General features: G+C 39.0%; 1 protein-coding gene across 1 annotated transcript in view; it reads left to right on the top strand.

Annotated features, from left to right (window-relative positions):
* The first annotated feature begins 1,248 nt into the window (after positions 1-1,248).
* LOC118816805 (putative methyltransferase NSUN7) overlaps positions 1,249-16,517 on the top strand; it is a 32,310-nt gene continuing 17,041 nt past the window's right edge. Inside the window, exons 1-6 of the mRNA XM_036583400.1 lie at positions 1,249-1,333; positions 5,635-5,955; positions 12,108-12,166; positions 12,256-12,392; positions 14,239-14,391; positions 16,229-16,412. Of these exons, the coding sequence (XP_036439293.1) occupies positions 1,249-1,333; positions 5,635-5,955; positions 12,108-12,166; positions 12,256-12,392; positions 14,239-14,391; positions 16,229-16,412 (939 nt within the window). The remainder of the gene's footprint in view (positions 1,334-5,634; positions 5,956-12,107; positions 12,167-12,255; positions 12,393-14,238; positions 14,392-16,228; positions 16,413-16,517) is intronic.

Here is a 16,517-nt window from a genome sequence, read left to right as displayed (position 1 = left end):
CAGCAACTGTTTAGGCCATAAACAATTTCAGTATCTTGTGGTTAACAGCTGAGTGAAGCTGGCTAATTGCTAACATTAATGTAAGAGCATAGCTGATTTGCTAGCTGGCTAATGCAGCATAGTACTTAGCTAACGTTAGTTGGATAACTAGCCTTAACTATTTTTTGCTAGGATTTTTTAGGATTTATAAGTCTGTGTCATCAAAAACTAGCAACTGTCAGTAGTTACCAGCCTAGCTCAACTTGGCGAGAACTGACTCAGTGTTCAAATCCCCCAGGCCTACACCTGCACCCAAAACATGAATCATTCAGACATGATGGATGGAAGGACATGGCTAATTGGGTCTGAAAGAGTCCGATGAGCCACAGAGGGTCACAGATGAGGAGGTTTCGGATGAGAGGCTAGGGTTATGGGTCAGTGTCCCATTACTACTACTGTTACAGCTGTGTGCTTTAAATAAGCTCTACTTACAATCACACAGACTCCTGTACTGCTTCACATCAGTGCTGATGTCTCCGAAGATTTCCTGAAGTCCTGTGCTGCAGTCCTGAAGTGGTTTGAGCAATCGGCTTGCAGCCCATACCCAATGCATCTTGGTTGCATTCTCACTCTGCCTTCAGTGATCAAAAAGCTATCCAATCAGCTAAAGTCCAATAAAATCACACATTAATTCAATTCCAGCCCTGTTCGCGCCTGCCATTAACCCAGGATTTGATGAGTTATGGAGACACATTGTGATCTAATCACTCAAACCAGCTTCAAGAGGCAGGGACAGAGTACTGACCAAGCCAGTGGGGACAGTGCCCAGGGACATCTGACTCGACAGGCCTCAGACCCTGAGGCCAGAGGCGACTCCGAGTATGGCAGACACAAAAAATATGAATAGCCTACAAATATGTAATAACTGAATAAATGAAATAAAGGCCCCTCTCCCGTAACCTGCCCCTACAAAATATGTGGAAATATAACTGTGCAGGAAATAATTGGCTATAGCAAATCAACTGAGAGATAATGTATTTTTTCTAACACTGTTCAAATAAACAAACGCAAGATATTTTTCGTTTTTTTCATTTTTGTGTTACTGGGGGGCCTCCAAAGACGCTTGCCCCCAAAGGCCTTGTGAGACCATGATCTGGCCCTGCCAAGTTGGACACATATAACAACATAGCTCATTTAGTCTCTTTTCCTGTTTGTTTAGAAGTTAGGTTAGCGGTTCAGTGTAATCGAAATGTTTGTAGCTGCCCATACATGTTGATGAACAAGGATGAGACGCAGCGAGAGAGTGATGTAGTAAACGTGCGCAGCACCCTTCCGCCAGTTAAAAACACTGATCGTAAGTGTTTACTAGAGGCACATTTAAAACACATGGAAATGTCAGATGTTGATGACTATATGTCTCAATGTCCATTAGAGGTCAAATTACTCCACATGTATGTTAATATCAGGTGTGAATGGGCCCATGTTGGAGAGAGGAGATCCAATCTGCTGCTGTTCATGTATTATATGCTCATTTTCCTCTGCTGTATGCGGTAGCTTCTGATTTGGAATAGCCAAAGATGATGCTGCTGCATTTTAGAACTGCAAGGAAAAGGTCACATTATAAATTAGGTTTTTTTGCCTCCATGTGATCCAGATCTGATATTTTCAGAGCTGCATGGACACACAAATGTGATCTTTTCAAATCAGAGCTGAGCCATTTTCATTTGAGGTCTTATAAGATACATATCTGCTTCCTGACCATGCGACCTGAATGAGAACGGTCAGATTAGAATTCTTTTGGCAGGTATTTCCATTGTTATCCCATGTTCACAGTGCACCAGCAGCTAACATGAAGTTTCTGCTTTTAAACTCTGCAGAAGCATTAAAGTATCTGGCTTTGCCAGTTAATTCATCACTGTTCATGATGCATCATTCACGTGATGTGTGATTATTGGTTAGGATGTGGCGTCACGGCGGCGCAGTGGGTAGCGCTGTCGCCTCACAGAAGGGCCTGAGTTTTCTAAATGGAGTCCAAAGACATGCAGTCAGGTAACTTGGTGAGGGTGTGAATGTGTTGTGTCTGCCCTGTGATGACCTGTCCAGGGTGTTTCCTGCCTTCTGTCCAATGAGTGCTGGGATAGGCTTTTGTGGCCCTGGAGGATAAGCAACTTAGAAAATGTGTGTGTGATTAGGATGTGCACATGTGAGTCATAAAATGTGCACAATCAAGGCAAAAAGACCAGATCTGAGCAAAAAATAGGCTTGTGATATAAACACAGCATTATTCATTTGTGTACACTGTAAAGCATAATAATTGCAAAAACCTATTTTTTTTTAATTACTAATACAAATCAAGTACCACATACTATTTCTTGTATAAGCCTTAGTTACTTCTGGAAATGTAGCAAAGATCAGTTGATCTGAGTATGTCCTACAGACTGAAGAGTCTAATGTCCAAAAATTAAAATGAATTAACTCTTTTATTCCTCATTTATAAATATAGCTCTCTTTGCTAAATATTTTGTGATATGTGATATTCTCTTGCTTCACTTGATGCCATTGCACAAGGAATAATATTTTATTCAAGTTAATCTAATTAATTGAAGAGTAGGCAGAACTTTGCACTGGACTCAAGGTTGCCCTTTAGCAACAGCTAATAGCTATGCTGACTCAGTTCTGTTTGATAGGAGGATAGATTGTGTTCACTCTTGAAGAAGCAGATACGTTTACAGTTGGCTCAGTTGCGTCTCAGACCGCATTCTGAAGTGGTCTGAGTGATTGGATAGCAGTCCGTCTTGATTGCATTTGCACTTTAATGATCAAACAGCCATCCGATCAACCAAAGACAAATGAAGTGGCCAAATATAATCAGTCATTAAAGTGCCCCCCTTCACACTGTAAGCTTAAATTAGTTGATTTTGATTAAAAATATCACGCAAACTTAATGCCTCAAAAAAATTAAGTTACTTAACAGTTTCAAGCTTAAATAACTTTATAGTTATTTAAAGTTATATAGTTTTGTACATAGTTACCATGTATTATATCAAAGTGCGGGGTGAGTTTGCAAAGAGAGTTATTTTAAAATTTTGAATAATTACAGTTAATTAAGAGAAACCAACAAAACTGCTAAGAATGCTGGGAAGCTACCTGGGCAAAACACTCTTCAGTCTGTAGGACTGATCCAAATGAACTGATCTTAACTACATTTAAGTAACTAAGGATTAGACAAGAAATAGTATGTATTGCTAGATTTGTATTAGTAATTTTAACACATTAGAAAAGTAAACCAAAAAAAAATCACTTTATGTTTAAGTTTTATGCAATTATTATGTTTTACAGTGGATCCAAAATACTTAGGTTTGGGTAAGAAACAGTAAGACAGTTCTAAGTATGGAGTTTATATATTCCACTGAAGGAGAACAGCGCTGTGTGTGTGTGTGTGTGTGATGAGGTGACTGATAAGTGAGTGACATGAGTTAAGAGGAGGTTTACGCCTTATCAGATGTTGACAGTGGTGTGTTTGTTGTCAGCATGACACCTGACCTCACTGTGTGTGTGTGTGTGTGTGTGTGAAACAGAGAGAGAAGGGTGTCATCTTTAGCATCTCATTGTTACTGGCTCTTTTCAGCTCAGCTTCAGTGCTCCGGCAGCTGTGGGCTCTTTACAAGGTCAGTTTAACTTTCTTTTTTTTATGTTAATGTTTATGCTAAGTATGTGTAGATATGTGAAGTTCAGTAGGTGAAAATGAGGGTTAAAACCCTTCAGGAACAGTGTTCATCTACTGTAAAGCTAAACCACATCTGTGCATGAGTTTAGTATATTATTGCAGTCGTGACAAAACTTTATATCTCAATATGTTTACTTTTTTGCATAATTTGAAAGTTGTCCTTTGCATTGTGTTAAAATTTCATGGCAACAGACCAACGTAAATGCTCCAAAAAATCCTGTCACATTAATTCCCATTATAAAATATGAACGTTTCAATATAGTAGATAGCAGCAACTGTATAGTTGCCAGTTTGTATGGTACGATGTGAGGTTTTATTGTGACAGTGATGTGATGATATAGAATGATGATGCAATGATGATGTTTGCTGCACATTTAATGTCTGATTTCTATCTATTGGTTTAACATATTGGAAAGAAAAAACATAACATTTAAAATGTGCTGTAACTTTTGCCATTTTTTTTGTTTGTTCGTTTTTCAATATGTTAAATGCTGCAAATAAAGTGTGCATTAAAATGTACAATAAAGTGTTTTCTCTGTAGAGGATGTGTTATATGTAACTTATTTTCACTTTAAAAAAAATAAAAAAACATCCCATTTGACCAGGGCACCGAAACTTTTGCATATGACTGTATGCACATGTCTCTTTTTCTGTGAAATCAAATTACAGCTAAAAAAAAAGAAATTGAGCAAAGTTTCCACAATGATGAACAGAGCTGTAGATGATTTCATGGAGAATGAAGTTCTAATAAAATTAGCATCCAGAATGTCTCACATTTAAAAAGTGCTGATTATATCTTCAGACAGAATACAAGGAATTACTGTAAATGGGCACTTACAGTATGTTATTTAATAACTTCTTGATGCTCACAAAAGTTTGAAATATTGAATAAAACATCGTAAAATATCTTATAGTGTCTAGTTGATTGTACTTCAATGTACACTGCATAGATTATTATTAAATAAAATAAAAGTAATTATTAAAAGGACCAGCTATTCCAAATTTTATCATTGTATCTCCAAAATGGTAAAAAAAAAAAACATGCTTACCATCCATCCATCCATCATCTAAACCGCTTATCCTTCTGGGTCGCGGTGGGGTGCTGGAGCCTATCCCAGCTGTCATTGGGCGGAAGGCAGGATACACCCTGGACAGGTCGCCAGTCCATCGCAGGGCAGACAGACAGACATACACATTCACACACACACACTCACACCTAGGGGCAATTTAGGATGTCCAATCAGCCTGACTGCATGTTTTTGGACTGTATATTAATGTAAAGAGACTTTATTCCTAGTAATTTTGGACCATTTTTATTGTTCCATTTATCATGAAATGTTTACACAGTGTAAAAGGCAACTGGCATTTTATACGTTTAAATATAATAATGACGTCTGGTGTATAACCTGTGTCTGTAGTGTGTGTATGTGTACATACTGTTGTGTGCGGTTTACACACCCCCTGGCAGATTACATTTTGTTGATTTGAAATAAAATGAGCTAACACATCCTCTAAAGTAAACTTAAATATAACATTTCCTGCAACTTTTAATGCTCAATTTCTATTCATTTAAATTTATTTGCAGAGGCCACATTTTATGCATCATTTTTCCCCAGAATGTTAAACTCATCATAAAAACAGTGGTTGTGCATTAAAATGTGCAGGTGTCTGATATCTGTAGAGGACTAGCACTTATTTTCAGATTAACAAAACATGGAATTGGAAACATGACAAGGGGTGCCTAAACTTTTGCAAACAATGACTGCGCAGTGACAGTGTGTGTGTGTGTGTTTGTGCTCAGTTAACTGACCCCTCAGTCCAAAGCTGGAGTCAACACTACGTGACATGACAGCACTGAGCTTGCTGGATCAGAGCTCGTCCGTTGACGAGAGTATTTCTCCTGAAAGTGAGCACTCCATCTCCCCCAGACAGCCCTGCATTCCCACTGCGCACTCTGTCTGCTGAAGAGGCTGGCACTCACCCTCTGAAGGCCATTTCAAAAGCTCCCTCAGTAGGGAGCAGGTCTGTGGCTGAGAGAGAAAGAGCCAGGCTGGGATTTCCTGACTGTGTGTACTCTCACGCAGCCCACGTCTTCCAAACGGCCCACGTGGAGAAGCCGCTCGCTCACAGAGTCATCAAGTACTCCCCCACTGCTCACACCCACACTGAGGATGAGATTTATGGAGACTATTCCAATGCAAAGCAGAACGAGCTGTGGGCATATGAGCTGGCATTCAGTGCCCTAAAATGTAAGTAACTAACCTCAGGTAGATATTATACAATCATCCATTCATTTAAGATAAGTAGCCTATACATATTCTATAGATATTCAAACATTTAGTGCTAGTATCATCAATAACATATATACTTAGTGTGTGTGTGTGTGTGTGAGTGTGTGTGTGTGTGTGTGTGTGTGTGTGTGTGTATGTATATATTTAGTACAGAGATCATAAGTAGCCTTTACGTTTAGTACAAAGATCATAAGTAGCCTATGCAGTTAGTACCAAGGTCATAAGTAGCCTATACATTTAGCACAGAGTATCTCTGTATATTTAGTACAGAGAAAATAAATAATACATTTCATCCTTCAAAAAATTTTAGAACAGTAAGATCTAAGTTGAGACTGGGACTGAAATCTGTTGGCCTAGTGATTTTACTATACCACCCACAGAAAGTGAGAGGGAGAGAGAGAGAGAGAGAGAGAGGGGCAGTTTAGCTACAAACTTAATAATAAATGTGTCCAGTCTGTCTGTCACTAACATCTCCCACCAATTTGGAGATTAGGAGTGTTCACAGGTGTCGCCCTGCTTGCTAAGCTCAGCTCTGCACATGAATTATTGGGTGGTGCAGTGTAAGCACAGGGCACTGGAGTGGGCTGCATGTGAAATCAGGGGCTGTTACTTTCCAATGCGCATCACAAACTCAGCCATAAGCTCACTGCTTCGCTTCTCGTCCACCTCATAACAAATCAAGCAACTTTCTCCTCCTGTGCTAGACTTATAAAAAACAGTCTGGCTGCCGATAGTGTAAAACAGGACGCAGTCAGAATGAGTGTAAATGCAAAATGCTAACTGGCACCTGCCTTTTATTACTAGCATAATAAGCAACATTGGCTTTTGGAGAAGTATTCATACTAAAATATCCCTGACACAATGCACTGACTGAAATTTTACATTTGGAAGAAGAAAAGGAGTGGAAGACAGAGGTGCTCAGCAGTTTTGTGTCAAATCCAAGGAAAAAACCTTATCAAAATGCTAAGCTTGCTAACAGTAATGTAAGATATCTTTAACCAGTTAGCATGAGCTCAACTCATCCAAGCTTCACAACTTGGATCATTAGTAATATAAAAATAGTGTTCATTTAGAACATACACGAAATAGGTTACAGTGATTGTGTGTAAGTAAAACACATGCTATATTTTTATTTATTTATTTATTTTTTTTTTACAAAATAACTCCATCCAAAGGAAAGGACTGGAATGCTAAAGAGGCTCAGTGTCAGATCAAAAGAAAAGCCCTACCAACCTGCTAAGCTCACTAACATTAACATAACCTCTTAGCATTATCTCATTTAAACTGTAAAATATGCAGACGATACCACCGAAACAGGCCTTACTGTAGATAATAATGAGACCTGTTAGCAAAACTATCAGTAACGTGGTTTGCTAACAGTGACCTCCAGCTTAATACATCAAAACAGTGGAGATCATTTGAGGATTATAGAAGAACAGAATTTATAAAACGGATAGTTCCAATCCTAAAATCTGATTGGCTGAGCCTCGTTTGAAGCCGTTGAAAAAACATGATATATGCACACCTTTGACAGCCTCACAACAACTGAACTCTAGTGCTGCTTGCATGGAGCACTGAGTGTACTGATGAAGTAAGAACCCATTTTTTGTTTAAACTGAGAGGATTAAAATCTTATTTTCTTAACTAGAACTAGGCTGGTCATCTAGCCAACAGGCTAAAAGCCAGCAAACAGCCTAAAGAGCTCCAACATTAATATCACAGGCTTGAATTAGCTGAAGTACTTATGATTCACTGTAAAACTGCAATATAAAGTTTGGCCCAGGCTGAATCCTGAATGGCTACCTACTCCCTAAATAGTGTTCTCTGCAAATTTTGAAATTCTAGCTTCTACAGAGAAACAGTCCACTATTTGTAGAGTATGGATGTGGCTAAATCCCAAATGACTATTCTTTTAGCAGTATCATGCACTGCTGGATTGCAGGATCCAGTATTTAAATTCCTATGTAGTGCACTATGTAGGGAGCAGGGCGTTATTTGAGATTCAGCCCCAGTGTGGGAAGATGGGCACCACTGGATTGGTGCAAAATAAGACTGGTAATTTGGTGGCCAAAAAGTGCTTATAAAGCGAAGGTTTTAGCATTAAACAGTGCTGTGTTATCATATGTTCATTATTATACAACAAAAAGTAAAATAGTTAATGAAGTAACTGCAGCATACAGTGATGGGAGATCAAACATTCTTCTCCTCATGGTTGCTTAGCAATGATATCATACTCTGGAACTGCATTTCTTGGCAGAATACTTCTTCCTTGAGTAAGCTGGAGGGGGGTTTTAGGCACTGCGCTTCCCATCATGCCTAAGAACACCCTTCTCCATGATAAAGTCGCTGTAACACGCAGCTCTTATGTTTATTGCTTTAGTAAAAACTCCAGTGCAGATTTTGGGACAGTCAATATCTGTTGTAAACATTTTTACATTAGTGATTCTGTGAAGTGGAGCATTAATTCTGATCAAATCTTCAAAGAATCTGAGCCAATGTTCTGTTTGAGACAATTAAAAAAATACAAACAAGATCAGTTGGATAAATTTTATTTGTTCATTATCAAGTGTTCTTATGTCAGCTATTATGGTTTGGTATAGGAATATAGGCATCAAGACTCGTAATAAACTGCCAGGCATTGTCAGTAAAGCTTCAAAGATAATTGAAATATCGCTTCAATCAGTCGACTCTGTTTATACTCAGCGCACTCTTAAGTGAACAAAAAGCATAATTGCAGAATTTGCTCATCCAGCATACCATCTTTTCTAACTACTTTCTCCCCCAAGGTGTAAAAGATCTTTAAAAATGAAGACATTGAGCTTTAAGAACAGCTTTTTTCCTACTGTGGTGAAGTTACTAAACCCTTCTGAGTGGCGTATGTCATTATAGTCTGTCTATAAGGTCTCCAACCCTTATAAGAACACACAACAAAACTACTGTGTAATTTTCAATGAATCTTCTATGCTAAATGTTGCTAAATGCTAAACTGTATTGTATATTATTTACTGTGTATGTATTATGTTGTATGTTTATGTGCTACAATAAAGCTGAACTACATCTTGTAGCACCAAAAGCAATTACCACCAACATGAGGTGTGACAATAAAGGATTAATCAGTCAGTTGCATGATGCTAAATACCACTAGCCTCCATAACTCGTATAATTATTTGCAGTGTTCAGATTTTGGGGAAGCGTTTGTTTCAGATCTAAATGAAACTCCCTACAGTGACTGTTTAATGTGAATATTTAAATTTTAATTTTTACAAACTGCCCACCCTAATAAGGACAGAAGCGCTAAGCAGTCTCAGTTTTGTGTTGGATCAAAGTCCCGTAGCCAGCCTATCTATGCTCTCTCATCCATCCTTCCTTCGCCCCCTCCCTTCCCCTTCTCTCTCTTTTCATCTCTTAGCTCTCCCTCCATCTTCCTCTGCATTATTGAACAGCATAAGTCATTTGGGATGCTCCTGCCTAAATCTGCATGTTTCCATGCCCGGGCTTATCACCTCAGCTCCCCTCTCTTCTGCATCCCTCCCTCCCTCGCTCCTTCCCTCTCTCTCTCTCTCTCTCCTAAATTTGCTTTCTCCGGCATTTCAGCTTGAGGAAGCTTTTTGATGTTTTGCACAGCACACTGAATTCCTATTTGTCTGGTGGCTCCAAATATCAGCTGACTAATATATTCAGATTTTTGAAGGAATAATGTACCTTAGAAATGCTAATAGATCTATGAGTGAATTACAGGAAGTCATGAATATCTAGGGTGTAGCTAAGTGGTCCCCACTAGCTTTCATTCGTTCTGACCATGACATTTACTGTGAAACATGAGCATTCCTATAAAGGCTCAAGAGCCTTACAGATTTTTGTCTAATGACATCTCTGTAATCACTGATGCAAAAGTTCAGATAAATCTAAATCAAAAATTACAATTCAGTTTGAATTGTACAGCATTTACAGTAAAGCGGCTTCCCAGAACTGTGGGTCTAGAACACTAATGAGAATGCTGCAGACGGAAGAAACACAGAGGAGCCAAGACTTAAATAAAAACCTTATTACGAGAATGAGAGAGAAACACTAAGAGGAACCATGACTCTGAGTTCATGAGGAAAAAATGCTGAAAGGAATCAAGACTCAAAAGAAGAAACTCCAAAGAGCATGAAGAAGAAATACTGAGGAAAACTAAGACTAAAAAGAGCGTGAGGAAGAAACACTGAGAGGAACCAAGGCCCAATCCCATTTTTACCTCTACCCGTTGTTTTTGAGCGCCACTTTGCCCCTTAGAACTGAGTTACAAAGGGGTAATGGTTGAAATCTTCCCCTATGAAACGGGACCCTCAAATAAAGAAGAGCATTACTTCATTAAGGCTACTGGTGCTGCTCTGTAGGAGACCCTGCCAGTCTGCAGTGATAGCAGAGGAGGGTAAAGTTCAGCAACCTCACTGCTGGGCTTCAGTCACATTTAGGGAATCATATGCCTTCAAAGAAGGGGGACAATTATTTATTATCACCCACCCCTAATTCTGCAGTGTTATGAAAGCTGAAGTCAGCTATTCTTCAGCTTCTTGTTCAAAATTTCCTGTTCCACCTTAAATGGTGCAGCAGTTACATCACGGTGCCTGAGGCGTCAGAAGTGCTGCACTGCTTCCACTGCAAGGTGGAAGGGGAAAACTAGCTAGCTATAGCTACCAAGACATCAGCATACTACTATTGATTTTTTAAGCTTGTTATGAAGAAAAGGACCATAATACAATGGAACGAGATTAAACTTAGATAATACGTTGGTTATTGTTATTTTTTCAAAAGAGAAAATGACTTACATTTGTGGGTTTGAGCCAGATTTGGGCCACATTCATTAGTTCCACTCAAGTTACAGTGTGTGGGCCAGATCTGGGCCGAGGATCCAGCTGTATACTGAGCCAGAACAAACCTAAGGATGTGGCCCTCAAGTGGGCTGGACAAATCTTGCTAAGTTGTGTGAAGGCAAAATTTAAACAATACGGCGCTCTAAGATTACTTGCTAAAGTGGCTCACTTGCTAGTGAAATTGCACAAGGTAACTTTCTAATGATTGATGCATTCTGAAAAATTATGAAAGCATAAAAAGCTTACGGCTGCATTTTAGTCTCATTGCAGGATTGCATGTTACATTATAGGAATATGGTTTGGAAAAAAATCTAATTAACACAGTTTTCCACCCCAGATGTAGTCGATCAGCTGAGATATTGCTAACAAACAATAGAACTCAAGTCACCCAAATAGCCCAATTCGTTGCTGTAAAATTACATCACCAAAACTTCTCTCAACCAGCTCAAACCTCATCCAGATCTTCATTAGATTCACACAGACTTGTCGATGTGGTTTAGGACACCGTTTGACGTACTGTGAACTATGAAAATGAACAAAACTGCAGGCAGCCACATTAAATAACAGGGTCTTTATTCACAGGCGATCTGAGGAGTAAAAGTGCTGATCTAAAATCAATATTTGTGACATAAATACGCAGGAATCTGATGCAAGATCAGTCCTGCTTTGTGAATGTCGGCCCTGGTGATGTCTGCAATGGTTGGTTCATTATTAAAGAGCACAGTAAGTCATACTATGTCCTAAACCTCATCGACAAGTCTGTGAAACCTTAATGAAGACCTCGATGCGGTTTGAGTGGATTGAAAGGAGTTTTGGGGATGTATTTTTATAGAAACAATTTGAGTTATTCGGGTGACTACTGATTTCTTGTGTTAGCAATGTTAGCCTAGTACCACCAGTTCTAAACTAAGGAAGCAAAGTTTGGATCCCAAACATATTTTGGCTGGTTAACAACATTTGGGGTGAATGAAAAAATAGGTAAATTGGGTAAAAGCAGCAAGCCAAGGAACCAGCATAGCGGAATGTGGCAGGAAAAAGTCCAACATAGTGGGCTGCATCATGTAAGTCCTGGTCTAAAAACCAGTCCCACTCTTATCTATAAAAATGTACAAATACACTTTTTTCTCCTGCACCATTTGTAGCTGAAAATAGTCAAGTGTGTCAAATGCAAATGTCCCCATGCCCTTACTAGAAAACAGGCAGTTCTGTTGCATATTCAGTAGCAGCTAAATTTCTGCTATCATCTTCTCACAGTCCAGGAGCTGCTAGAAGACATGCTGATTGACAGCTGCTTCTACCCATCTCAGCAAACGGTAAGTTTGCCTTTACCTTGACTGCTGCCTGAAATCATCTCTGAATTACACCATGGCCTTCAGGGAATGTTTATGTTCTGTACGTTTAGCCAGATGACCTCACGTCCCTCGTGGTGGTCATGCTATACGACCTCCAGGACAGGAAGTTCCAGCCCAGAGAGCCACTGACTGGAGAAGGGGAGGGGCCTATAGAGGAAGTGAGACGGGTGGAGAACAGCCTTTTCAGGTTTATACAAAAATAATCACTGAATTCTAACTGTATTCTAAATTCTACTATAAGACGTATATTGTACGCTAATCTAAAGCCTCTGTCGACTCGTTTGCTTGATCCTACAGTTTTTGTGATGTTTTCACAGAGAAAGAACAATGTTGGTCTTTTCTGTTGAGAGATTTTTTTCTTTTTTCTGCTGTTTTTTTCGGTTGGGTTTTAGTTTAGTGGGACCCAATGTGGCAAAGGTCACATCAGATCTGCCAAAGTACCAATCAGTGTTATCAATCTGTATATGTCAGCTTCTCGTGTTCCTCTTCCTCACATAAAGTGATTCTCTCCTGCTACTCTGAGTCCCGGACGAACCGCCCAGGAAGTGCATTATTTAAGCATTTCTAAAATTGTTAATGGTGCTTGTTATGATGGTTTATTACATCGTTGTTTGTAGTGTAGAAAGACACTGCTTCCTACTTGCGTTAGCCACCTGTTGCAGGATCTGACTATAAGCTATTAACTGCATTTGCAAGAGCACAATCGCTAACGGTCCACCTTAAATGAAGGAATAAAGTGATACATTAGCTACCCTCGCAGAGTTTCTCCGCAATTGTACTTGACAGGCGTGTTAGCAGTTCATTAGCTAACTGTTGGTTACAGACATATTGTTGCTGCTGAACATTCAAATATCAGACATGATATGTCTGTGATCTACAGTCATAAGAAGAAAGCCTGAGTTCTCAAACGTTAGCTACACACTTAAAAAAGATGGTTCTTCAAGGGTATTTTGGTAAAAGCAGTGGTTCTATATGGAACCATGAGCTGTATATGGAACCATTTGCATGCTTAAATGTTTTTTTTTCATGGTGAAATGATTCCTCAGATTGAGGGAGAATGTGTTGTAAATGGTTCTATATAGAACCTTGCTGAAAACGTTTTACATAGCACCAAAAAGTCTTCTGCTATTGTTACAATGTCAAGAAACCTTTTTGGTGCTCTACAGAACCCTTTTCAGGTTTCATATAGAATCACATGCAACACATTTTCCATCAGTCTGAAGAACGCTTCCACCATGCCAAGAACCATTTAAGCATAAATGCTTATAGAACTCACACACACACACACACACACACACACATCAACTAAACCGCTTATCCTTCTGGGTCGTGGAGTGGGGGGTGGTTCGGGGTAGGGGGTGCTGGAGCCTATACCAGCTGTCATCGGGCGGAAGGCAGAATACACCCTGGACAGGTCGCCAGTCCATCACAGGGCAGCTTATAGAACTCATGGTTCTAAAAAGAGCAATTGACATAACTAAAGAACCCTTGAAGAACCATCTTTTTTAGGTGTGCAAAATGTAATTAGATCTCTATTACACTTTTTACTGCGGTGGAGAAGAGCGAAGTGGTCTAATGTTCTTCTAGGACTCTCGTTCTTCAAAATAAAACATGTAGGGCTCAACCACTCCGATCCTGCCTGCTGCGTGTGCCAACTCCATCATTTCTGACACGCTCAAAAGGTCTGAGCTGACAGCAGCTCTGAATTTTTGGAGCCTTTATCTTCTATTAAATTGTATTCTGTTATATATATTTCTTACATATAACACTGGTAAATGTGTTTTGTTTGCAGCATATCTTTAGTATTAAAACACAATTTTAAACATTTGAAATCCCAATGTTGACAGGGGCTCTCATAGTTTAAGATTTTTGCATGTTAGCATGTACTGGACTGTCTTGTACTTATGGAAAGTGCTCAAACATTAATAATCAAAAATCATAAGTTAAAACATTAATAATCAAAAATCATAAGTTAAATCCTTTTAATGAAGCCAATTGAAAACTTTTTTCCTGTCCGTGTGTGTTTGTGTCAGTTTCAGGACTAAGCTTGCAGCTTCGTTGGCTCGATGTAGAATCAAGCAAAACCTGCTGTCTATCGATGACATCTTGCCGAAGAGTGTGAGAGAAAAACACCAGAGAAAACATAAACTACCACTGTGTGCCTGGGTCAACACACTTAAGACCAGGTGCGCTACCATTTTACTATATTACCAGGATGGTACAATGTGACAATACTGTTACACAGGTTTAGTTCAAATACTGTAGAATGAAACCAAATGTCTTTAAGCAAAGGGCTTCACAAAGTACAAAATGCCCAAAATGCCATATCTAAAGCCAGATACAATTTGGGATTTCACTGTTCGTCTGCTGGAAAAATGAATCAGGCCTTGGATTTAGAGGCTGAGGCACCTGCTATCTTAACCTTTATGGATCATTCCGACAAACTGGTTTAAAGTCAGAGAAGAAAACTAATTTTGAACTTCTAATGACTTGAACTTTAGACTAAAATCCTTATGTTTATTTTATTAAAACAAATGATTAAACACTCTGGTTTGTCACTACCAATACAATCAGAACTCTACTTAAACTTTACCAAATGTTTCAGTAGTGACTGATGTGGTAGTGACAAGTTTGCTAATTTTGAGCAGAACTTAATAAAAACACTAGCCAGTATATGACTAGCAAACATAGCTTTGAACAGCTGTTCATCTAAAATAACAAAAAACTTTACTGAATTGCAGAAAATATGTGTTTCGCTAGTGACAATTCTTAATGTTACACACCGATTTTCAGACTTTTGGACACATTTACTTCAAAACAATGGAATCTAGCTGCTCATCATGTGGCCATGAGGGACAGGGATGCAGTCTCACTTCCTGCTCTAAAATACAGGGGTGTGGCTAATATAAGTCTCCACCCACAGACTAAACTCTGTGTTTCGTTAGTGACACTAAAAATGTGGGACAGTAATTTCTAAATTAAGTAAGTTTTAATAAATACAAACTCATGATAAATCAAAATCTTTCAACCTCACTCTAAGAAAAATTTAAAAAGGTACAAAAACTGTAAGTATTACTTTCACAGGTTTAGTGGTTAGGGGTTGGGACAGACACCTCCCAATTTTAGGGGAGATGTATTTAGCTTAACACTATCTTAGTTAATGCCTTGAGTTTAAATAGATCATAGCATAATTCTTGTCAATATCTAAGGTCTGAATACCTAACTGTTTTCAAGTTAAAACACACTTATAAAATAACATTAACTTTAGATAATAAACTATTTTGATTCCTGTTTTGAAATCTGTGACCATATAGCAACCATGTAGTGCTGGTGTGGGTTCAAGAGTTGTTTTTGTGTTTAAATGTTTTTTTTTATTATGGGAGATTTTTTACTGCAGTTGTGCTGTTTTATCTCAGCGCAGTCATGTTTGCAGAGAGGCTTGAATTGTTTTCACAGCTTGCGGTCCTCACTCCTCCCCCTTCACCCCTCATTGCTCGCTAGCAGCTCAATACAGAGTCACAACATTTCAGAGCCAGCAGTACCTTAGTTAATTGGATAACAGAGTTGAAGGGAGAAGTATTTTATTTGATTATATTAATTAACAATATCCAAATCCATTTGCATTCTGGCAGTGGAATAGCCACTAGGGGGCCTGCAGAAAGAGATTAAAGAGGCACAGAAATGCTATTTGAGGGCTAACAGCGCCCATTTAAGGGGGAATCTGAATTATTATGGAGAATATTTATTATTGTGGAGAATAATAATAAAATCACAAAATGAGTGTTGAAATTCAAATCTTTTACATACTGTACTGTTACAAAAATTACAGTGCTTTTTAGTATTACTATGTGTTTTTATTTTAGATCGACAGTGCTTCAATTTGAGCCATAACTCGAACAACCTTCCTCAAACTAATGCTACCTGCTCAAAATAGTTCATGTACAGCCCTGTAGATGCACATTTAACAAGCACTTGTGTTTGTGTGTGTGAGCTTGTGTGTGTATGCACAACCTGTCTCCACAGTATGGAGGAAGTGTGTGAGACCCTGAGAGCAGCAGGCTTCTTCGAGGTGGACCCTCAAAGTCGTCTGAAGGGAAAAGCATTCTGTAAAGACCTGCACTGTCCCGACGTACTGCTGTTTTCCCAGCAGGCTCGACAACAGCTGGACGAGACTTTACTGATGACAGAGCATGCTCTCATAATACAGGTCAGACTCAAACTTATAAGACACCACACCACACACACACACACACACACAAACACACACACACACACACACACACACACACATATACATACACACAACTATTAC

The sequence above is a fragment of the Colossoma macropomum genome, unplaced genomic scaffold (assembly GCF_904425465.1).
Source record: "Colossoma macropomum unplaced genomic scaffold, Colossoma_macropomum, whole genome shotgun sequence".
Classification (NCBI taxonomy): domain Eukaryota; kingdom Metazoa; phylum Chordata; class Actinopteri; order Characiformes; family Serrasalmidae; genus Colossoma; species Colossoma macropomum.
The sequence above is the reverse complement of the archived record's forward strand: the minus strand, read 5'-3'. Positions and strand labels throughout refer to the sequence as shown.